The sequence below is a fragment of the Ranitomeya imitator genome, chromosome 5, assembly GCF_032444005.1.
Source record: "Ranitomeya imitator isolate aRanImi1 chromosome 5, aRanImi1.pri, whole genome shotgun sequence".
Lineage (NCBI taxonomy): Eukaryota > Metazoa > Chordata > Amphibia > Anura > Dendrobatidae > Ranitomeya > Ranitomeya imitator.
In genome coordinates this window covers 564,011,467-564,036,321 of record NC_091286.1, presented here as the reverse complement: position 1 = coordinate 564,036,321, position 24,855 = coordinate 564,011,467, and the positions used below count along the sequence as shown (strand labels likewise).

The 24,855-nt window shown below is 42.7% G+C and overlaps 1 protein-coding gene across 1 annotated transcript in view; it reads left to right on the top strand.

Moving 5' to 3' along the window:
* BOK (BCL2 family apoptosis regulator BOK) overlaps positions 1-19,385 on the top strand; it is a 62,534-nt gene extending 43,149 nt beyond the window's left edge. The window contains exon 5 of the mRNA XM_069727712.1: positions 18,496-19,385. Within this exon, the coding sequence (XP_069583813.1) occupies positions 18,496-18,621 (126 nt within the window). The 3' untranslated portion in view covers positions 18,622-19,385. The remainder of the gene's footprint in view (positions 1-18,495) is intronic.
* Positions 19,386-24,855: the final 5,470 nt, after the last annotated feature.

The window sequence follows — 24,855 nt, the reverse complement described above, 5'->3', positions numbered from 1 at the left end:
GACATGTCTATATACTATATATAATAAATGTATCTGTAAAAAATCCTCAATTTATGATGTGAACTATAACTTATTCCCGTGAATACTAATCCGTATTATGTGCTAATCTCTTGTACATGTGAGAATGAGTCTAAAAGTGGTAACTAACAGCCACTACTATACAAAATCTAATATTGGTGTCCTCTTCCACCATGGAGATGCAAAAAATGTAAAAAAATGTGTATATCCATATTGTATGCTACTTATGAATAATATGTGCATATAAGATAACAATTTGAAACTACTTAAAAACAATTTCCATTATACAAGGTCTTGCATTGGTGTTTTCACCTAACATATATATATATGTATATAATATGAGTAATAATAATACAGTCAATCCATACAATCCCCCATGGACGGGGTAATGGAGTCCATAGTTCATTGATATGTTCCCGATGGGTGCTGATCTCACACTATAATCTTCCTCCATTCGATAGCCGAATCCTTCCATCCAATCACAAAAAAAGATGGTGCTCTCAATAATAGACAATATGCACTCTGCAGTAAAAAAGAGAAAACAAATAAGTTAAAAACCCTCCAAAACCCATAAAAAGGGAGAGAATATAGTCCTCCATTATACAGAGCCAATCACTGCAGAGGCTTGCCCTATTTAACCCGGCTTACCCCCTGCCCTGACACGCCTCCCGAAGAAGCATTGCGAAACGTGCGTCGGGGCAGAGGGACGCCGAGGTGTCTTCACGGGTCGATTGCCAGGTAATTTACTATTGCCATCTTAGCCGCATACCTCATATACCTTACCAACATTATTAGTCCAGGCAGTGCTAGGGAATAGGGTATACAGATAGGTTTATTTTCCTGCTGTAGTATCGGCACTGTTCCCCCTTGCTTATACTGCTGAGAGACCACTTTTATTCTTATTGGGGTTTGGTTAAATATTGTCAGATTATTTTATACCTATGCATATATTGGCCTGCATTCTTTGAGAGATCACCTATGGCATCATAGTCCCTCGTCTGCTGAATTTGCACTTGATTGTTACATGCAGTTATTAAATTGTATATATTGTTTTATGGATTGTTTTGTTTAATAAAATATTGGTTTTATATAGTACCATAGTGGGGATCATTCATTATTGGTCACGCTATATGTGAGATAATTGGGGCACTTCATTAGGATGAACTGTTTTTCATGCAGGTCTTGATGAAAGGGCCAGGTGGCGTGCAAGGCTCCTAATTCATTAAGAGGTGCCCACCCCTTAACGAATCAGGTGCCTCACTACAAATCTTACTCCAGTCCCTGCTCATGAACTTAACGAACAGGGGTCCACCATTCCTCCTCCGACCCACCCACTTTGTTCGAGTTGGACTGAAATGGTGTGAAAATCCCAAAAGTTGCAACATTTTTGGAAAACCTCATGTTGCACTAAAATGTTGCACCTTTTTTCACCAGAGTCAATTGGGTTCTATACTACAGCCAAGATGAAAAATCACTCTAATTTATGAGCATTAAATCATAAGCAAATGATAGGGGGCATTTATCAAGCTAAATACTCTGAAATTTTAGGGGAATTTGCAGCAGCAACATGCTTTTCATGACTTGCACCACATTTATGTGTGTTATAGACACTTTTTGGGCCTTGTTTGACAGAGGGCGTAGCTTAGCTAAAAAAGGTGAAGTTGAGCAGAAAGGGCAGTGGCCAAACATACAACTCCGTGCTCCAAAAAATGCACAAATGTTTTGGTGCACATTTCTGACACACAGTGAACCAAATTATAGGCAATTAGACTTTACATTGTAAATGCCCCAGATTTACCTAACAGCGCTAACTACTATGGTAAATCTGGCACATTATAAGACTGTCTGGTCTAAGTTGCACTGTCTAAGAATTATTGATGAATTTACCGCAGTGTCTTTGTACTTCTTCTCTGTAGAGTTCATGTTGTAAGTGGACACAAATCGTTTTCATTATTAGCACTAATATATTACCCAGAAATTCTCCAAAAAGGAGCATAATAAGTGATGGACATTGTAGTCATTGATTGCCAAAATGTTATCTGGATCCCATAACCGCAGGTGATCATAGCAGCGGAGCAAACTGTTCTACTTCTCCAGAACACGGACCCCCTGATTTTTAAGTAAGAGGACAAATTACTATCTTTCCCAGGTCGGTCAAGCCCATATTATAGTGGATCCCACAATGTGGGAAGCCATGTCCGCCCCTTGTTAAAGTCCTACTTAGTAGCTCTCATGCAGAAACTGGTGGGTAGTAGCCATGATGGTGGCCTCAATGGCACACACATTTTATTACTTGTGACCACCATGGGGATTTAACTCTACTCAGCTCAATTCTCCTAATTCCGCTTTTTCTATCCCTCGGATTTGTCGATACCGAGATATTTTTATTCAGAGCATACTCTACCTAAGCTCATTTTTTATCAGCACCATCTATTTCAAGTTTCGAAGCTCCTTTCTGTAAGTGCACATCCAGGCTGATCCTAGGCTCCAGATTGTTTGGCTTACTAGTCATCTCATTCAGATCCACCTACAAGTCTGAAAGATTTCCAGTTTGGCCGCTTTTACTGTTCATCTCCCACACGTATGTGTCACTGCATCTGTTCATGGGCAACCGTGTAACTCACAAAATAGATCCTAATAATTTGCAAACTATCATTTAATACAATAATTTTCAAACAAACAGCACTTCATTAATTAATTTCTTCATCCGTAGACATATTTGTCACAAAATCATTCTGTCCTAAAACTACTGGGGATTAAGTTGGCCATTGCCCAAAATGACTAAACACATTTTTCAGAAGAAGATTGAGCTTACTCCATGCAGCTGTTTAAAAAGAAAAGAAAAATGTCATTTTTTTGTTGTTGTTGTCACCCTCATTCTACCTAGTATATGGAATATCTTAATAGTTTGGTATGTCTCATTACGCATGTTTTCTTGAATTGGTATCAGAACTTTGCATTTAAAGGGAATCTGTCACCAGGTTTTTGCCACCTAACCTGAGAGCAGCATATTGTAGAGACAAAGACCCGGATTCCAGCGATGTGTCACTTACTGGGCTGCATGTTGCAGTTTTGCTAAAATCACAGTTTTATTAGCAGGAGTTTATCACAAGAGGACTAGTAAACCTGCTGCCATGTAGTCCTCCATATTCATGAGCTCTGTATAACCCCGCCCCCAGCCCTTATTGGCCGATTTCTGTGCACACTGTACAAGGGCAGAAATCTTCCAATCAGTGGTGTGGATGGGATTATACAGCAGTCAGCATTCAAAGAACTGTTAGATCTGCAGCAGAGAAAACTGTGATTCTATCAGAACTGCTGCACCCAGTGAATTATGAGACACATTGCTGGAATCAGAGTCTCTGTCTTTACATCATGCTGTTTTCAGATTACATTGCAAAAACCTTTCACCCCTTTACGACCAATGACATACACTGCCCGTCAGGAGCGGGTATCAGTTCCCGGATCATGATATGCTATGTCCGTCATACTTTAAAACTGTCACTGCATGTAAACATGCAGTGACAGTTCCATGCCGACAGCGGTCACTGACAGCAGAGCGGCACGGGAAGAGGTTTGAGGACCCATAACAGCGGTCTCTGCATTCAGTGTGCTGTGATCGATCAGTCAATCTGACTGACTGATCTCATCATAATCATGAAGGAGGTGCTGAAATATCAGCACCTCCAGCACGATCACCACAAGAGCTCGGCACTGCTAATGACCGAGTCCCTGCAGTGAGAGGCAGGAAAGGTGCCAGTGCATCCCTTGGCTCAATGACTCTCCAGATGCCGCGATCGAGAGTAATCATGACATTTGGAAGGTTGTGAGAGGGCTCCTGTCTAACCTCCTTCGGCACCCCTGTGACGAAATCATGGGGAGTCGATGGTTGTCATGGCACCTGGAGGTCAAACATTGGCTTCATAGTTTGCCATGTACGGTGGCCTGTTACATCCAGCTGCAGGCTGGGTGTAACAGGTGATATGCCTGTGTAATCACACAGGTCTCATGCATTGCAATGCTGGTGCAAAATAAACAATGAGAGTACACACATTTGGTATGATTGCATCCAGAACGACCTGACCTATAAAACTGTCGCACTACACTGCGTGCAGAATTATTAGGCAAGTTGTATTTTAGAGGATTATTTTTATTATTGATTAACAACTACCGTATATACTCGGGTATAAGCCAACCCGAGTATAAGCCGACCCCCCTAATTTTGCCACAAAAAACTGGGAAAACTTATTGATTCGAGTATAAGCCTAGGGTGGAAATGCAGCATTTACCGGTGAATTTCAAAAATAAAAATAGATCATTTTTGCCCCATAGCTGTGCCATATTGTGCTCTGCACCGTTCATTATTGCCCCATAGCTGCCATATAGTGCTCTGCACCGTTCATTATTGCCCCATAGCTGTGCCATATAGTGCTCTGCACCGTTCAGATTTCCCCATAGCTGTGCCATATAGTGCTGTGCAACGTTCATATTGCCCCATAGCTGTGCCATATAGTGCTCTGCACCGTTCATTATTGCCCCATAGCTCTGCCATATAGTGCTCTGCTCCGTTCATTATTGCCCCATAGCTCTGCCACATAGTGCTCTGCACCGTTCATATTTCCCCATAGCTCTGCCATATAGTGCTCTGCACCGTTCATATTTCCCCATAGAGCTCCACATATATCTGTGCCATATAGTGCTCTGCACCGTTCATATTGTCCCATAGCTGTGCCCCATATAGTGCTCTGCACTGTTCATATTGTCCCATAGCTGTGCCCCACATAGTGCTCTGCACCGTTCATATTGCCCCATAGCTGTGCCCCATATAGTGCTCTGCACCGTTCATATTTCCCCATAGATGCTCCACATATATCTGTGCCATTGCTGCTGCTGCAATAAAAAAAATAAAAAAAACACATACTCACCTTTCTTGCTTGCAGCTCCCAGCGTCCGGTCCCGGCGTCTCTCCGCACTGACTGATCAGGCAGAGGGCGCCGCGCACACTATATGCGTCATCGCGCCCTCTGACCTGAACAGTCAGAGCAAGAGGACGCGAAGACAGAGAGACGCCGGGAAGATGGAGCGGCGCCCGGCGGCTGGAACGCGGACAGGTGAATATTACATGCTTACCTGCTCCCGGCGTCCGGCTCCCTCTGCCTGTCACAGCTGTCTTCGGTGCCGCAGCCTCTTCCTCTATCAGCGGTCACCGGCACCGCTGATTAGAGAAATGAATAGGCGGCTCCACCCCTATGGGAGATGGAGCCGCTTATTCATTTCTCTAATGAGCGGTCCCACGTGACCGCTGAAGAGGGGAAGAGCTGCAGCACCGAAGACCGTGGGACAGGCGGGGAGCGCCAGGATCGCTGGGACTAGGTAAGTATGCCTCAGCGCCCTCACCCGCCGACCCTGCCACCCACCTTGACTCGAGTATAAGCCGAGAGGGGCACTTTCAGCCCAAAAATTTGGGCTGAAAATCTCGGCTTATACTCGAGTATATACGGTATATTCTCAATCAACCCAAAAGACTCAGAAATATCAAAGCCTAATATTTTTGAAAGTTGGAGTGGGTTATTTTTAGATTTGGCTATCTTAGGAGGATATCTGTTTGTGCAGGTAACTATTACTGTGCAGAATTATTAGGCAACTTAATAAAAACCAAACATAATCTCATCTCACTTGTTTATTTTCACCAGGTAAACTAATATAACTGCACAAAATTTAGAAATAAACATTTCTGACATGCAAAAACAAAACCCCCAAAAATTAGTGACCAATATAGCCACCTTTCTTTATGATGACACTCAGCAGCCTTCCATCCATAGATTGTCAGTTGCTTGATCTGTTTATGATCAACATTGTGTGCAGCAGCCACCACAGCCTCCAGACACTGCTCCGAGAGGTGGACTGTTTTCCCTCCCTGTAGAGCTCACATTTTATGAGGGACCACAGGTTCTCTATGGGGTTCAGATCAGGTGAACAAGGGGGCCATGTCATTATGTTTTCTTCTTTGAGATCTTTACTGCCCAGCCACGCTGTGGAGTAGTTGGAGGCATGTGATGGAGCATTGTACTGCATGAAAATCATGTTTTTCTTGAATGATACCGACTTCTTCCTCTACCACTGCTTGAAGTTGTCCTCCAGAAACTGGCAGTAGGTCTGGGAGTTGAGCTTCACTCCATCCTAAACCTGGAAAGGTCCCACAAGTTCATCTTTGATGATCCCAGCCCGTACCAGTACCCCACCTCCACCTTGCTGGCATCTGAGTCGGAGTGGAGCTCTCTGCCCTTTACTGATCCAGCCTCTGGCCCATCTATCTGGCCCATCAAGAGTCACTCTCATTTCATCAGTCCATAAAACCTTTGAAAAGTCAGTCTTAAGATATTTCTTGGCCCAGTCTTGACGTTTTATCTTATGTTTCTTGTTCAAAGGTGGTCATTTTTCAGCCTTCCTTAACTTGGCCATGTCCCTGAGTATCGCACACCTTGTGCTTTTTGATACTCCAGTAACGTTGCAGCTCTGAAATATGGCAAAACTGGTGGCAAATGGCATCTTGGCAGCTTCACGCTTGATTTTCCTCAATTCATGGGCAGTTATTTAGCGCCTTTTTTGCCCAACACGCTTCTTGCGACCCTGTTGGCTATTTGTCATAAAACGCTTGATTGTTCAGTAATCACGCTTCAAATGTTTGGCAATTTCAACACTGCTGCATCCCTCTGCAAGACATCTCACAATTTTGGACATTTCAGAGCCCGTCAAATCTCTCTTCTGACCCATTTTGCCAAAGGGAAGGAAGTTGCCCAATAATTAAGCACACCTTATATAGGGTGTTGATGTAATTAGACAACACCCCTCCTCATTACAGAGATGCACATCACATGATTTACTTAATTGGTAGTTGGCTCTCAAGCCTGAACAGCTTGGAGTAGGACAACATGTATAAAAAGTATCATGAGATCCAAAAAATAACTTGCCTAATAATTTTGCACGCAGTGTAGTTTTTCCTTCAGTGAACGCCATAGAAAAAAAGTGGCAAAATCTGTTTTTTCATCATACCGCTGGAAAAAAGTGGAATAAAACGCGATCAAATAGATCAATTTGAATAAAAATAGTATAGCTGAAAATGTTATCTTGCCTGCAAAAAACAAGTTGCCATACAGCTTCATCAGTGGAAAATGTAAAAAGTTATAGCTCTCAGAATGAAGTGATGCAAAACCAGTATTTTTTTCTATAAAATTATTTTTATTGTTTAGAAGCGTCAAGGCATAAAAAAATTATATAAATGGGGTATCGCTGTAATCATACTGACCTGAAGAATAAAGTTGCTTTATCAGTTTTACCACACGTGGAACGGCATAAAAAAAAATATCCTGAATTTTTTGTTCATTCTGCCTCCCAAAAATTCGGAATAGAAAGCAATCAAAAAATGTCATGTGCCTGAAAATGGTACCAATAAACACATCATCTCGTTACACCAAAAAACAAGCTGTCACATGACACAGGAGGCAGAAATATGGAAAAATTGTAGCTCTCAAAACATGGTGATGCAAAATCTTTATTTTCAAAAAGAAAGTGTGTGACCGCAGTCAAACATAACAAAGAGAAAACAATATAAATATGGTATCACTGTACTCACACCGACCCGAAGAATAATGTTGTCTAATCACTTATACTGCATGAGGAACAGCGTAAAAATAAAACCAATTCTTCGCCAGCTCGGTTCACATTTATCATGCGCTCTAAGCTGAGCGCTTACAGCGGTGTTTCCATGTAAATCTCTGAAATACGTGATTCAGATGGAACCCCCTATGGAAGATTCCCTATAATAAGGCAGATGGAGGCTCTGAGGATGCCGTCTGGTCTATGATCTGGCAGTGTCCATCTTTTTAGACGTGCATGAAAGCACAGTCCGCCATAGTTTTGTGAACCTTTGAAAAGCTGGATACTGCCTAACAGAGGCCAGACGGAGTCTAGAGTAACTCTGCTACCTCATTATAGTGACTGGATCCCTCAGGGTTTCATCTGAATCGCGTCACTTGGAGATTTAGATGGAAGCCATGATGAAAATGCTCAGTGTAGAGGACAGGATAAATGTGGTCCAAAATGTTCTGTACTCCAGAATGGCACTAAAAAAAAAGCTTATACTCAACCCACAAAAAAACAAGTCTCCACTCAAGTTTGTCATCTATTAACAGAAATATAGGGAGCTCCCACATTACTGGTAGCACTAAGGCCCTGGAAAAGTGATGTGGTTTACACCAAAAAAATCCAGTGAAACCTGTGCTCCCAAATCAAAATGGCCTTCCCTTCTGAGCCCCACAGTGTGCCTAAACCACAGTTAGTGTCCACATCTTTGTCCTTACATTAGCGAGGAGAGCCCACTTAATTTATGGGGTGCGTGTCTCCAGAAGCACGGGCTGAGCCCTAAAATGGCATATTTGCATTTTCACTTAGTAACATTATTTCAGCTCATTTCTGAAAAACACCCATTAAGTCAAAATCATCACTACAAAAGTAGCTGCAAAGAAAAAAATAATCCGCACCTCCTGCACAAGTTGGACCACAGACACACACAATATAACAGCTGATAAATTGTTGCTAATAGCCCCAACGGAATCCGGGTGCTCATTCAAGAAAAAAGATATGTCCAAGCAAAAAAGGACCCGTGGAAGCGGGTAGCTGTAGAGCGAAACGGCCGTCATCAGTTTGCAGTTCACGTTCTCCCGTGTTACCTTGCCATTGACTTGTATGTCACAATAAAAGACTGGATTTGTTACGGATGGCGAGTGCTCTTCATTTCCTTTTTTGCAAAATCATCATTGCAACCACAGATAAATTCCATGAGGGGTGTAATTTCCAAACTGGGGTCAATTGAGGGAGAGGATTCTGCTCTTCTGGCATGTAGGGGCTATGTATATGGAGTCCACAAACTATTTTGCTAAAATTTGTTCTCCAAGAGTCAAATAGTGCTCCTTCCCTCCCGAGTCTCGCTATACAGTACTGTACAATCACATATGGGGTATTTCTATATTCATGAGAAATTGTTTACCCAATTATCTTTGGTCATTTTTACCTATTTATTCTTGTGAAAATTAAAAATCTGGAGCTAAAGCAACATTATAGTGGTAAAAATGTATTTTTTTTCTTCATCGCTCAATGGTATAACATTTTGTGAAACACATGCGGTGTCAATATGATCACTGCACCCCTAGATGATTTCATTAAGAGGTGTAGTTTATAAAATGGGGTCATATTTGGGGATACTGCTGTCCTGAAAACTCAGAAGCTCTGCCAATGTGACATGCCACTTGCAAACCATTCCAGGCAAATCTGAACTCTGATATTTCGCTTCTTCCCTTCTGAGCTTTCCACTATGCCTAAAAAGTAGTTTTTGACCACATATGGGGCGCTGCCGTACTCAGGAGAGATTGTGTAACAAATTTTGGCATCCACTGTCTCCTGTTAACTTTGTGAATATTAAAAATTTGGGGCTAAAAAGTCATTTTTAATTTTCACAGGTCAATGTTTTAAAATCCCACAAAGCACCTGTAAGTTCAAGATGCTCACCACACCTCTAGGTATATTGCTTGAGGGGTGGAGTTTCCAAAATGGGGTCACTTGTGGGGGGATTCCACTGTTTAGGCACATCAGGGGCTGTCCAAACACGACATGGTGCCCGATATCTATTCCAATTTTGCACTCCAAAAGTCAAATAGCTCTCCTTCCCACCTGAGCCCTGCCATGCACCCAAATAGTAGTTTTCCTCCACATATGGGGTATCGCCGTACTCAGGAAATTATATAATATTCACTATGTAAACTAGGGGACAGGTCAGTGAGGGATCAGTGACCTATCAGAAGCCATACTGATGTATACCTAATCAGAGAATCACATGAAGACCCCCCACAGGCCGCCCTGAAGCACGAGCATATCATTAACTGAAAACTGAAAATAAGGATTAAACAATGACTACAAGATGGATTTCATCAATCAAGGTATCATTTTAATCCGTATAACGGGGCCGACCTGACACTGTCTGTAAGTTACGGTGTACAATCCTGCTGACAGGTTCCCTTTAAGTGTTTTGCAGCTCCAATCATTAGGGCTAGGAGGTCATGTTTTCTCTAAAGTGTTTGGAAGGACAGGAATTAGGATAATAAGACTTCTGCGTATTCCAGAGTATGTTATTAGACATAAATTGTGCAATGTTCGGATAATTACAGACCAGAATGGCTGGATGTTAGGACAGAACCAAAATATGTGAGATAGGTTACCTATATGAGAACCACATCTCCAGCACAAGTTGGATTCTGACTTTTTTTTAATGCAATCTCCCACCATATCTTTAGAAACTGATTACTTCTATTTCCCACAAGGATACGTATAATAACCAGTATTTTAGAATTCAGAACTAAACATCCTGTTACTTTACATAGGGGGTTTCTGGCTTTTAATCTGTTCTGCATATATATCCGTCTTTGTACAGTTTCTCTTAAGAATAAACCCAAAGAAAGCATACGGAAATTAGTATCACACCATATTTTAATAATGACTTGAAGTTCAAATTGCTCTTAAGCTGGATTAAGAGGGCTGTGACGCAGTTGAAATACCAGGAATTCATTGGGAAACCAAGTTCAGTCTGTGTTTCATTCCTGATGCCATTTAGATTACTTGGTTTTTGCTTTCCAGATAAAGTAATTTCAGGTTCCCTATAATACTCCCTGTACCATGCACTAATGCTCATTACTGCACATGAAATACTCTCCAGAAAGATTCAAAACAAGGTGTAGCTAGAGGGAACGGCTCACAAGGTGGGGGGCAAAACATCTGAGTGGGCCGCTAACCTGGTAAGCCTGATTACAACTACGGTGACGCACCCTGAGGGTATGTGCACACGTTGCGGATTTACTGCGGATCCGCATTTTTTTCCACGCAGAAATGATGCAGATCCGCAAGTGATTTACAGTACAATGTAAATCAATTAAAAAAATGCTGTGCTCATGGTGCGGAAAATTCTGCACGGAAAGGCTGCAGATTAAAAGAAGGAGCATGTCATTTATTTGTGCGGATCTGCATCATTTTTGTACCCATTCCAGCATAGAAATCTGCATTGGTAAAAACGCATGAAATCCGCACAAAATCTGCAGCAATTCTGCACAAAATCCTCATGAAAAACGCATCAAATCCACACCTGCGTTTTCTACCAAGAGATGCAGAATCCGCACAAAAAAATCCAGAGGCAAATCCGCAACGTGTGCACTTAGTGGCTATTTTTAGTGGTTGCTCCTACCTTTATATAAACAATATTAGACTATTTTTTGGGTCAGTCCGATATAATATTCCATCTTTTATTGTATACATACATTGGTTTTATATGTTTTTTATTGATAAATAATTCCCTTTGTTTTTGTGCGCACAAATTATGTATTGTTAAAATATATTCATTTGCCAGTCATATACAATAAAGGCATTTTTATATCTATTCTCTGCCTGGCGTTTTACCTGGTACTAGTCTATATCTTGGTTGTGGGTGTTCTTGTCCTTGAATAGTGGTTTCAGTCCACATTCTTTTCTTCCACAGAGCACTGGTCACTTATATTTCACAAGTATATATTGCCATTATGGCTGAGTTATAAGTATATAGTGTTGTGGTGTATCTGTGGTTGTGTTTAATAATAACGTGTGCACATAGCCTAACTGTTGGTAGTGGGGAAAATAACGCACTATGCAAATACCAACAATGATATTATCATCAAATGGTGACCATATAATGGTAGAACATATAAGTGATCACAGTACAATTATAGCTGGTGACTTTCTGATGGAGTCATTCACCTTTCCCATTTTTTCCATTTGACCCAAACACTCATGACAACTTCTCCTGCCATAGAAAATCAAAAGGAGAAAAAACCCATAACACAATAAATTTTAATAACAACAAAACTTTATTGGGCAATTAGTATACATAACATCATAAAAATGGGAAATCTACATGAAATTATATCACATGGTGCTGTATAGCAATTATACCACATGGTGCTGTATAGCATTTATATCGCATGGTGCTGTATAGCAGTTATACCACATGGTGCTGTATAGCAATTATACCCCATGGTGCTGTATAGCATTTATATCACATGGTGCTGTATAGCAGTTATACCGCATGGTGCTGTATAGCAGTTATACCGCATGGTGCTGTATAGCAATTATACCACATGGTGCTGTATAGCATTTATATCACATGGTGCTGTACAGCAGTTATACCGCATGGTGCTGTACAGCAGTTATACCGCATGGTGCTGTATAGCAGTTATACCGCATGGTGCTGTATAGCAGTTATTCCGCATGGTGCTGTATAGCAGTTATTCCTGAACTGAATTCTACTAAGAAACAATTTATACTGAATGGTGTTAGAGTATGTACAAAATCACTGTATGTATCTAATATATAATTGCCTAGAATACTACTTCCTGCAATTTGTGCCAACTTCCGTGGCTTTGTCCGGAGCTAATGTCCGGAGCTAATGTCCGGAGCTAATGTCCGGAGATAAGTGACGTCAACAGTGTCCAGTGTCTGATTGGTTGCCGCCTGCTGCGAGCGACCAATCAGAAACGTGCCGTACTGTGACACACTCCGCCTGCCATTTTGGTGTGATTTTTGAATTTTTACCTCACAGCAAGTTTCTACTGCGTGGAGGCGGGCCCAGTGACGTTGCTCTTCAAGCTCCTGCCGAATTTCGTCAAAAAAATGATAATACCATTTACCAAAACTATATATATTTAGTTGTGAAGTGGTTCAGTGACATTTTCACACCAATTTTGAACTTTTGTTTGGTGTTTTCTCCATATACTGCCTATTATTTTTGTTCTTTCTTACTATTATTTATTAATTGTATTATTCTTACATTTGAATAAATAAAGTATATATGGATTCTAGACTCCCGATTCTTTAGAATCGGGCTGCCATCTAGTATACAATAATAACCCTCAAGGGCTACGGTGAAATACTTAGTGCTAATCAATTATATACTATCATCTTAGTGGGCCTCATTACTCTTGGTATCCGTTGATCTATGTGCTTATTGTTATGCTCTAAGGCTACGTTCACATTTGTGTTGTTGTGTGTTGCGTCGGCGATGCAACGCACAACGCATGCAAAACGCATGCAAAAACGCATGGTTTTGTGACGCATGCGTCCATTTTTGGCTTGCTTTTGGACGCAAAAAAAATGCAACTTGCTGCGTCCTCTGCGCCCTGACGCTTGCGCCAAAAATGACGCATGCATCACAAAACGCAAGACAACGCATGTCCATGCGCTCCCATGTTAAATATAGGGGTGCATGACGCATGTGTCGCCGCGGCTGCGCCCGACGCAACGCTAATGTGAACGTAGCCTTAGTCAGGGGTGCGGAATCTTTTTTTCTACCAAGGGCCATTTGGATATTTTTGAAAAAGAACACACTGTTCGAAACGTGTAGCCTGCTGCTACTCACTCTCTTGTTCACCATGTTTTTGGACTTTGCATTTTACTCTCAATAAATTGGACTATTTTTTGGAAGCTGGATTATTTTTCCTGTTATATTTTATACCACCCTTTGAGGGCCGTACAAACTCCGCCTACAAAGTACATCCTGACCCTGGCACTGGTGTCAGGACGTAATCTTTCATTGCATGCCCTTCAGTGTTCAGTAGTGAACACTGCGTGTGTGCTAACAGAGCAAGAAGAAATTAAAGACCTGGTGGCAATCAAAATACAGCTCCCTGCCCAAGAATGCTGAGAATCTGCCCGGGGGCCTGATAAAAGGTCATCGAAGGCCGTAAATGGCCCTGGGGCCTGAGTTCCCCACCCCTGCACTAATGTTTATTATCTGTATTTGTCCCCTCTAAAATGTAAAGTGCTGTGGAATATGTTGGCACTATAGAAATATTATAAAAAATAATTAAATTATTATTACTTATATGGACAATAGAAATACATGAGGGCTTGGTTGGCTTTCTTCTAGCCACAACCTGTCTGTAAAGATTAGAACAAAGACACATTTGACTTCTCACATTTCCAGCACCATTCCCATCTATATCCAACCTTCACAAACTACTCAACCCAACGCTGGGCTGCTGCTATCATGTGGGTCCGTTTTACTGCACCTGCTCTGTGGCAAAATAACAGCAATCACAATATAATGCCCATGACTGTGCCCCCACATAATAATGTTCACATCTGTGCCCCTTATAAAGTAAAATGCCTTCTTTTTGCCCTTTAGATGGTAAAATTGGCCACTAGAAAATATTAATGCCCTGCTCAAGTGCCCTAGAAAACACTGTACATATATGGCCCCTTTAAATTAATAATGCCCCATTCGCACCTTTGATGGTCACAATAATCCGAGTTCCCCTATGATAATAATACTTCTTAACTGTCCACTTAATATTTAATAATGTCCCCTGAGCCCTCCATGTACAACTCCCCTATACACAATATGATGGGCTCACAGCTTCTCTATACACGGTATGATGGGCCCACAGATTTCCTATACACACTATGATGGGCCCACAGATCTCCTATACACAGTAGCCCCTACACTGTATAATGGTCCCCACACTGTATGAGGAGCCTCCACAGTAGTCCCTATAATGTAGTCCCCCAGTTACACCACAAGTTTTGATCAAAATAAAAAAAAACATTGTATACTCACCTAATCCACGATCCTTGACAAGTTCTCTGGCACAGCTTGGGTAGACGCAATTACTTCACGGCACCAAGACTCTGCCGTCCTGGGCTTGCATCAGCACCTCCGCCAGTTCTGTAGATCGAAGGCATCAAGCGACCTGCGGTCTGCAGAACACGGAGTGGTAGATCGTGTCTCCCTGCGCTACTGCAGGGCCTAACTATATCTAACTCTATATACAACTGCCCTCTCTGCCCCTGGGTAGCTATGCTACTGACTAGAGGACTGACTAGCAGCACTTTTCTTTAGCATGTATACAATGTCCGGGTCCTAGATCCGCAGAACTCATTATGATGGCAGGGTTTGCAATTCTTGTCTTATTTTTCTGAGCTAATCTAAACTGATTTATGACCATATCAATGTTCACCTCAACTTTGTTTTGGTCATAAATCAACTGAGAGGAGTACAGGATAAAAATAATACAAACTCTGCTGTCAGAATGAAGTATCTGATGGATTCATAGTCTGCTATGTGCTGCAATGCTTAAAAGGTAGTAAAAGACACGAAGATAAATAATTTATAATGAAACTCAATTGACTTGATTAAAAGGGCTGTCAAGATGGGATCAAGAAAAAAAGCCACTGAGAGATCCACTGGGAAGACAAAGAATTGGTGGAATTGAGAATTGATTTTTCTGTTTGGCTTTTTTTATTCCACTGAAAGCAAATATTAATTAAAAAAATAAATAAAATTGATTAGGAGGACAATCCCTTTAAAGAACAGTCCAAATGATCTAGTAAAATAGCATTGAATCAGATGGCAATGGTTAGTTAAGATCTCCCATAGTAACATAGTAACATAGTAACATAGTTAGTAAGGCCGAAAAAAGACATTTGTCCATCCAGTTCAGCCTATATTCCATCATAATAAATAAATACCCAGATCTACGTCCTTCTACAGAACCTAATAATTGTATGATACAATATTGTTCTGCTCCAGGAAGACATCCAGGCCTCTCTTGAACCCCTCGACTGAGTTCGCCATCACCACCTCCTCAGGCAAGCAATTCCAGATTCTCACTGCCCTAACAGTAAAGAATCCTCTTCTATGTTGGTGGAAAAACCTTCTCTCCTCCAGACGCAAAGAATGCCCCCTTGTGCCCGTCACCTTCCTTGGTATAAACAGATCCTCAGCGAGATATTTGTATTGTCCCCTTATATACTTATACATGGTTATTAGATCGCCCCTCAGTCGTCTTTTTTCTAGACTAAATAATCCTAATTTTGCTAATCTATCTGGGTATTGTAGTTCTCCCATCCCCTTTATTAATTTTGTTGCCCTCCTTTGTACTCTCTCTAGTTCCATTATATCCTTCCAGTCGAATAGCTTCCAGAATTATATCCTTCCAGTCATAGCTTCCAGTCGAATGTAACGAATCCTTCAAACTAATGGATTTTAAAGTCAAAACATTCAATAACATGCACTTCTTAATAGTTTCTAACAGGAAATCATTATTTTTTTATTCAAATAAATTTTTATTAAGAATAACAAGGCAATTAACATGTTACATTTACATTTTCAATATAGAGTATTTCCCCCCCCCCTCCCCCTTCAAACAGCCCCCTTCGATCCCAAAGCCCCCCACCCCCACCCCACAAAGCAGCTCATCTTGTTAATTACTACCATCATTAAAACAATAGAGTATCTAATCCCTCAACCATTCGTATAAGCCACACTTCACATTACTATCCCATAGCAATCCATGGAGACCACATTTTATTGAACGTTTCAGTTTTCCCTTTCTTCTTATAAATCCCTTTTTCTAGTGTCAGGCCCTGTTTCACATACTGGAGGAACTCTCCTCTTGACGGCGGCTCTTCCCTAATCCAGTTTCTAGCTATCACCTTCCTAGCCATATACAACAATCTGGCTATAGCTATCTTTAGGCGTTTATCCACTCCAATCTCATCCACGCATCCCAACAAACAGACAACTGGATCCCTTGGCACCGTGCACCCATACGCACCTTCCATACGTCTCAAAACTACCACCCAGAAGGCAGCCAGTCTCGGACATGTCCACATCATATGGAAAATGTCTGCATCCGTAGACTTACACCTCGGACATTCAGAGTCATTACGCAATCCTGCCTTATATAGCACCATCGGAGACCTATAAACTCTGTGTATCACATAGAGCTGTGACAGTCTATACGGTTCACTCAGCGACAGTCTTGGGATCCATTCCAACACCGACTCCCAAGTCTCATTATCCATTGGGCCCAAATCCCTTTCCCATTTAGCTCTTGCCATTATTGGAAACCCCAATAGGAAAGTGTGCAACAGATCCCTATACAGCGTGGATATGACTCCTCCAGTCGTCCCATCATTACACACATACTCCAGTACTATATCCCTTTGAATCCTAATACCTCCGTTCCTACTCTGAGCTCCAAAGGCATGCCTCATCTGCAAATACTGATACTCCCCTGCAGACCCAAGACCAAATTCCGCCTGCAATTGGGAAAATGATTTCAGTTCACCTTGTTCAATTATTTGATACACATACTGAATCCCTTTGCCCAACCACTCTATCAGTACCCCCAATGCCTCAAATTCTTTCAGATTGTTATTTATTTATTTTTTTTTCCATAATTTTTATTGGTTTTGTAAATGTTTTATAAGGGAGAGGGAAAAGGGGAGGGAAAGTGTGTAAGGGGGACTTTCAATATTTTATTTTTTTTTCCATAATTCAGATTGTTATTATGCCATAGCGACGAGTTTCTAGTCAAGTCCGTGATCCCACGTATGTGCCTCAATCTACTCCACAGCTTGCGTATCAACAGCAAAGTCGGATATAGCTTCCCCAAACTCTCCAAGGATCCATCCTCCAAACATTGCACCACTGGCCTTCTTTTTGTCACCACCTCCATCAACCGCTGTACTGCCCCAGATGACCCTTCATGCGCCCAGCCCCTTAAATGCTGACTCTGGGCTGCAAGAAAGTACAACTCAGGGTTAGGCAATGCCAGACCCCCATCATCCTTGGGTCGCTGAAGTGTCTCCAGTTTGATACGCGGATGCTGCCTCCCCCAAATCAGATTCCTAAACAGAGAGTTGATCTGTCTAAATTTCCCACGTGGTATCCAAACCGGCGCATTGTGAAGAATATACAATATTTTCGGCATCAGAATCATTTTGATAAGATTCACCCTGCCTACCACAGACAGGAAATCATTATTGTTTTTGTCCGCTAAAATACAAAGGCCAACTAAGAATGACGGTGCAAGCTGATAAGTATAAGGCTCCTTTTCCATGGGATTACAAATTTGGAGTCAGAATAGGGTAGCATGGCGTTCCCCCAGAGTCAATAGGAGGTAGAAAGGTTGGACTTGAACCAGTAAATGGATCATATTGGATTTTTTTTTTTTTTAATATAGCGCTAACATATTCCGCAGCGCTTTACAGTTTTGCACACATTATCATCGCTGTCCCCGATGGGGCTCACAATCTAAATTCCCTATCAGTATGTCTTTAGAATGTGGGAGGAAAGCAGAGAACCCGGAGGAAACCTACGCAAATACAGGGAGAACATACAAACTCCTTTCAGATTTTGTCCAAGGTGGGATTAGAACACAGGACTCCAGCGCCTCAAGGCTGCAGTGCTAACCACTGAGCCACCGTGCATAAGAGATCCATCACATTTTGTAGAAACATAAGCCATCATACCAGTATCAGAGACTAAGCCGTGTCTCTAGAGGTTTTCTTTTACAGTTGAATGGTTTCTAATTTTCTATTTCCTTCTTCAATTTACAGACGGATGTAACAAAATGTGTCGTCACCACTGAACCTGGTCTACGATCCCACTGGTTGGTCTCCAGCGCCTACAACTTGGGTCACTTCTTGAAAGCAGTAATATTTTTTCTCCTTCGAGAGCGGTAATCTCTTGTCACAGCCCATTGTTCTGAACTTAATGCAGCTTCAGTGACAAGTCATTTACTGCCAGATGTTACTTCCATTCATTTTCTGTATCCTGGCCCCACCGCTGCTCGACCGTCAACTCATCGTGGAGAATTGTCGTTCACAAGAAGTAGTTTGGCTCTTACTGATTTATAACGAGATGCCAGACCTTGTCCAAATCTCTCGTCTCAGAGTTAATTCGGTATAGACAGCATTTGGCACATTCCGCATGTACTTTAGATCAACTCTTTAAAATTAACCCATTATTCTTGTGGTATGACTGAACCATGCCATGTGGATGTATAAAATAGACTGTCAGAAATACTACACCAGTATTAGAGAACATGATCTTGGGATCACACGTGTTCTTCTAAACATGACCGTATTCCACTTGTGACAGTGCATTTTGTAATGTAACCACTTATTACTGCCCTATTCAGATCTGTGATACATGAATTGACTCTAAATTCTGTAATTGTACATAAAAAATGAGAGATTCAGTATCTGGAACTATGCCAATAACATTAAATATTCCTAATCTGATGATCACCAGAATGAATGAAAAGTGTCCACCTTTATCACCAAGTCAGTCTTAGAGAGACTCATCTTTGGCTCCACAAGCAATATATAAACCAGGAATGGAGACATTACCACCGTAAGTCTTCATACATAGGGTTTTATTCACCTACTGTGCTGCGTTTTGTCCATATAGATTGTTATCAAAAACTTTTATGTGAAGATTGAAATGTGTGTGGTCTTCTCTCCTGGATTCACTGGCTACTATGGTAGCAGCTGTCACTACATGGAGTCAGCAAATATGTAGTTTTACTTTGAACTTTAGACGAGGTGCATCAGAATTTAAAGTCTTTTGGAAAAATTTTCTGCAGGTGCGTGATCCTGACCACTGTCTCCAAGTGGTAGGAGAGTGACAGTCTGATTGAGTGGTAGGTGGCAGGTTTGGAATTCACGTGCTTGTCTAGTTAGAGAAGTGTTTCCCAAACTCCAGTCCTCATGGCGCCCAACAGATGATTTCCTTAGAATTACACAGGTGATGGAAGTATCATTAAGACACCAGCAATTCTCATCTGTGCAATACTATGGAAATCATGAAAGCATGACCTGTGAGGACTGGAGTTTGGGAAACACAAAGTTAGAATGTGGCCAAGATTATGCATATTGCATACCTGCGGTCATATGACCACTCGTTCTTGTGTCGCCACAGGAGAGTGCCGCATTGCCGATATTGCTGCCGTCTGCACAGCTGTGACCCATATAGTATTACATCAGATACATGAAATGGAAATCGCAATAATTCTCACATAGAGTGACTGTAGACTTTTCTGAAAAGCTTGGACAACCACTTCAATTTCACAGACATCCTCATCATGGTCCTCATTGGGGCTCACAACCTAAATTCCCTATTAGTATGTCTTTGGAGTGTGGGAGGAAACCAGAGTACCCGGAGGAAACCCACGCAAACACGGGGAGAACATACAAACTTCTTACAGATGTTGTCCTTGGTGGGATTTGAACAACCACTAAACCACCGTGCTGCCTGTGCTTTATGCATCCATTATGATAATTCCTTGTAACCCAATGTCACGGCCGCCGCTCCCTCTGCCGTCCCTGCTGCTTCTTCCTCCGTTCATACTTACCAGCTGCGGCACACTCCTCCTGCAGGCGCGCGTCCTCTTCATGACTCACTGCTGCTTCCTGGGAAACGTTGGGTGCGCGTGCGCACCGCTCACCTCAGCGCTCCTCTGCGCACGCGCACTTCCTCCTTTCTGTGTTCCTGGGAGATCCTGACACGGAAGTCCTTCAGCACGTTTTGTATTTAAGGTGATTACTTCCTCTTCTCCCTGCCTGTCTGTCATTTGTGTTACTTTTCACCCAGGTCTTCTTTTGCCTCCGCGCTGTCAGTCCTGTGTCTCATTTCAGCCCAGCCAGCCCGGCTTCTCCGCTGTAGTTAGGCTTCCTTGTCTCTCCTTCCCGTCCAGTTAGTCCTGTCTTCTCCGATCCCTGTCTGCCTAGTGCCTCGGTCCTTCCTAGTCTCCTCTGCGTCTCCGCTATTCCCAGCTTTCCTCGAGTCTTGCCTGTACCCAGTCCTTATCAATCTGTACTGTGTCGTTTCTTGCACAGTCCGTCCAACGCTCTGCTACTCTATTTTGTATCTCCTACTTCCGGCCCCGGGTCCCAGCTTCTGTGGCAATAGTCTCCCTCTGGCCTGCCCCTAACACCCCCTGTATAGGGGATGGTCCATCTGGCTAGCTCGCCCTTGGGGGGTTCGATGTCGCTGATCTGTAGGTTTACTCTTGGAGATCAAAAACCTCACACCCGATAGTCGTGCACAAACTTCTTGCAGACAGGGTGTTCTATCTGTGATATTGATAAGTTTTAATGTTCAAATATGATAGGAAGGCCATTGTATAAAGATAATGGAATTATATCTTGGCTCTTGCTCTCGACCACTAGGTGTAAAAAGAAAGTTCTTTGGAAGTGCTGTACACGAGTTGTGGACTCTGCGTAGACAGAAAGAGTCTTGGCTTGAATGAAAACCTAAAAGGTTATCCATGTTTAAACCCTGATGGAAATAGCATTTATGTAGGGAGGTAATAAAAAAATAGCAAAAACCCTATACCAGTACCTTCATGATGTATACTGTAGTAATGTATCCAGAATGGTATCAGCAAAGTGCAGCCACCAATTGCTCTCACGGCTACACAGCATATGGCTGCTGCCTGTGTTATGATCCGGAGACCTTGGAGCTGCATGAGAACTTTCACTGGAGAAGGTGGCCAGGCCACTATACTGACCGCAATCCTGAACTTAACACCGCAACTAGAAGAAGCCGTGGAGTGTACCTAACACACCTAGACACCTCGTCACAGCCGGAGGACTAAATACCCCTAAAGATGGAAATTGGAATACTATCTTGCCTCAGAGAAAATCCCCAAAGGATAGACAGCCCCCCACAAATATTGGCGGTGAGTCGGAGAGGAAAAAACATACACAGGCAGAAAAACAGGATTTAGCACAGGAGGCCACTCTAGCTAGATAGGACAGGATAGGACAGAGGGTTCTGTGCGGTCAGTATTAAAACCCTTCAAAATCATCCACAGCAGAATATACAAAAAAACTTCCTACATCTAACTAAAAGATGTAGGAGCGTAAATCTGCAACTCCAGTGAATCCTATAATCAGAGCAGGAATAAAACTGAAACAAGCACACAGCAGTGTGCCACAGATACAAAAACCAAACACTTATCTTTGCTGAAATTTGACAGCAAGCAGGAGAAGCCAGAGAGTGATCCAACACTTCACAAGGAACATTGACAACTGGCAAGGGCTAAAGGATCCTGCACACCTAAATATCCCAGTCAGAATTGTAATCATCCGATACACCTGGCCAGGACTGCGAGTCAGAGACAACTGCATTCCCACCTACAACCACTGGAGGGAACCCAAGAGCAGAATTCACAACAGTACCCCCCCTCCTTGAGGAGGGGTCACCGAACCCTCACCAGGGCCCCCAGGATGATCAGGACGAGCCAGATGAAAGGCACGGACCAAATCAGCAGCATGGACATCAGAGGCAAAAACCCAAGAATTATCCTCCTGGCCATAACCCTTCCATTTGACCAGGTACTGAAGCTTCCGCCTCGAAAAACGGGAATCCAAAATCTTCTCAACAACATATTCCAACTCCCCATCAACCAACACAGGGGCCGGAGGATCAACAGAGGGAACAACGGGCTCCACATATTTCCGCAACAAAGATCTATGGAAGACATTATGGATAGCAAAAGAGGCCGGAAGCGCCAGACGAAAAGACACCGGATTAAAAATCTCAGAAATCCTATAAGGACCAATAAACCGAGGCTTAAACTTAGGAGAAGAAACCTTCATAGAAACATGACGGGAAGACAACCAGACCAGATCCCGAAGCCGGGAACCAACACACCGACGACGATTAGCAAAACGTTGAGCCTCCTCTTGAGACAACACCAACTTGTCCACCACCTGAGCCCAAATCTGCTGCAACCTGTCCACCACAGAATCCACACCAGGACAGTCAGAAGGCTCAACCTGCCCAGAAGAAAAACAAGGATGAAAACCAAAATTACAAAAGAAAGGCGAAACCAAGGTAGCAGAACTAGCCCGATTATTAAGGGCAAACTCGGCCAATGGCAAGAAGGCCACCCAATCATCCTAATCAGCAGACACAAAGCATCTCAAATAAGTCTCCAAGGTCTGATTAGTTTGCTCGGTCTGGCCATTTGTCTGAGGATGAAATGCAGAAGAAAAAGACAAATCAATGCCCAGTCTAGCACAAAAGGCCCGCCAAAACCTAGAAACAAACTGGGAACCTCTGTCGGACACAATATTCTCCGGAATACCATGCAAACGAACCACATGCTGAAAGAACAACGGAACCAAATCTGAAGAAGAAGGCAATTTAGGTAAGGGCACCAAATGAACCATCTTAGAGAACCGGTCACAAACAACCCAGATAACAGATATCTTCTGGGAGACCGGAAGATCAGAAATAAAATCCATCGAAATATGCGTCCAGGGCCTCTTAGGGACTGGCAATGGCAAAAGCAACCCACTAGCACGGGAACAACAAGGCTTGGCCCGCGCACAAGTCCCACAGGACTGCACAAAAGAACACACATCACGTGACAATGAAGGCCACCAAAAGGACCTACCAACCAAATCTCTGGTACTAAAAATACCAGGATGACCAGCCAACACGGAACAGTGAACCTCAGAAATCACTCTACTAGTCCATCTGTCAGGAACAAACAATTTCCCCACAGGACAGCGGTCAGGTTTGTCAGCCTGAAATTCCTGAAGAACCCGTCGTAAATCAGGGGAAATGGCAGAAAGGACCACCCCCTCTGTCAGAATACCGACCGGCTCTAAGACCTCAGGAGAATCAGGCAAAAAACTCCAAGAGAGGGCATCAGCCTTAATATTCTTAGAACCCGGAAGGTACGAGACCACGAAATCAAAACAAGGACCATCGAGCCTGTCTAGGATTCAGCCGTTTAGCAGACTCGAGTTAAATCAAATTCTTATGATCAGTCAAGACCACAATACGGTGCTTAGCTCCCTCAAGCCAATGTCGCCACTCCTCAAACGCCCACTTCATAGCCAACAACTCCTGATTGCCGACATTATAATTGCGTTCAGCAGGTGAAAACTTACGGGAAAAGAAGGCACACGGTTTCATTAAAGAACCAACAGGATCCCTCTGAGACAAAACGGCCCCTGCCCCAATCTCAGAAGCGTCAACCTCAACCTGAAACGGAAGAGAAACATCCAGTTGGCGCAACACTGGAGCAGAAGTAAATCGACATTTAAGCTCCTGAAAGGCAGAGACAGCCGCAGAGGACCAATTCGCCACATCAGCGCCTTTCTTCGTCAAATCGGTCAAGGGTTTAACCACGCTGGATAAATTAGCAATGAAACGGCGATAAAAATTAGCAAAACCCAAAAATTTCTGAAGGCTCTTCACGGATGTGGGCTGAATCCAATCATGAATGGCCTGAACCTTAACCGGATCCATCTCTATAGACGAAGGAGAAAAAATGAAGCCCAAAAAAGAGACTTTCTGCACCCCAAAGAGACACTTAGACCCTTTCACAAACAGGGCATTGTCACGAAGGATCTGAAATACCATCCTGACCTGTTGCACATGAGACTCCCAATCATAGGAAAAAAATCGAAATATCGTCCAAATATACAATCAAGAATTTATCAAGATAAGTCCGGAAAATATCATGCATGAAGGACTGAAAAACAGATGGAGCATTAGAGAGTCCGAATGGCATCACAAGGTATTCAAAATGGCCTTCGGGCGTGTTAAACGCAGTTTTCCATTCATCACCCTGCTTAATACGAACCAGATTATATGCCCCTCGAAGGTCAATCTTGGTAAACCAACTAGCTCCCTTAATCCTAGCAAACAAATCGGAAAGCAAAGGTAAAGGGTATTGAAACTTGACCGTGATTTTATTCAAGAGGCGATAATCTATACAGGGTCTCAAGGAACCATCTTTTTTAGCAACAAAAAAGAACCCCGCTCCCAACGGTGAAGAAGATGGCCGAATATGCCCTTTCTCCAAAGACTCCTTAATATAGCTCCGCATGGCGGTATGTTCAGGCACAGACAGGTTGAAAAGTCGACCCTTAGGAAACTTACAGCCTGGA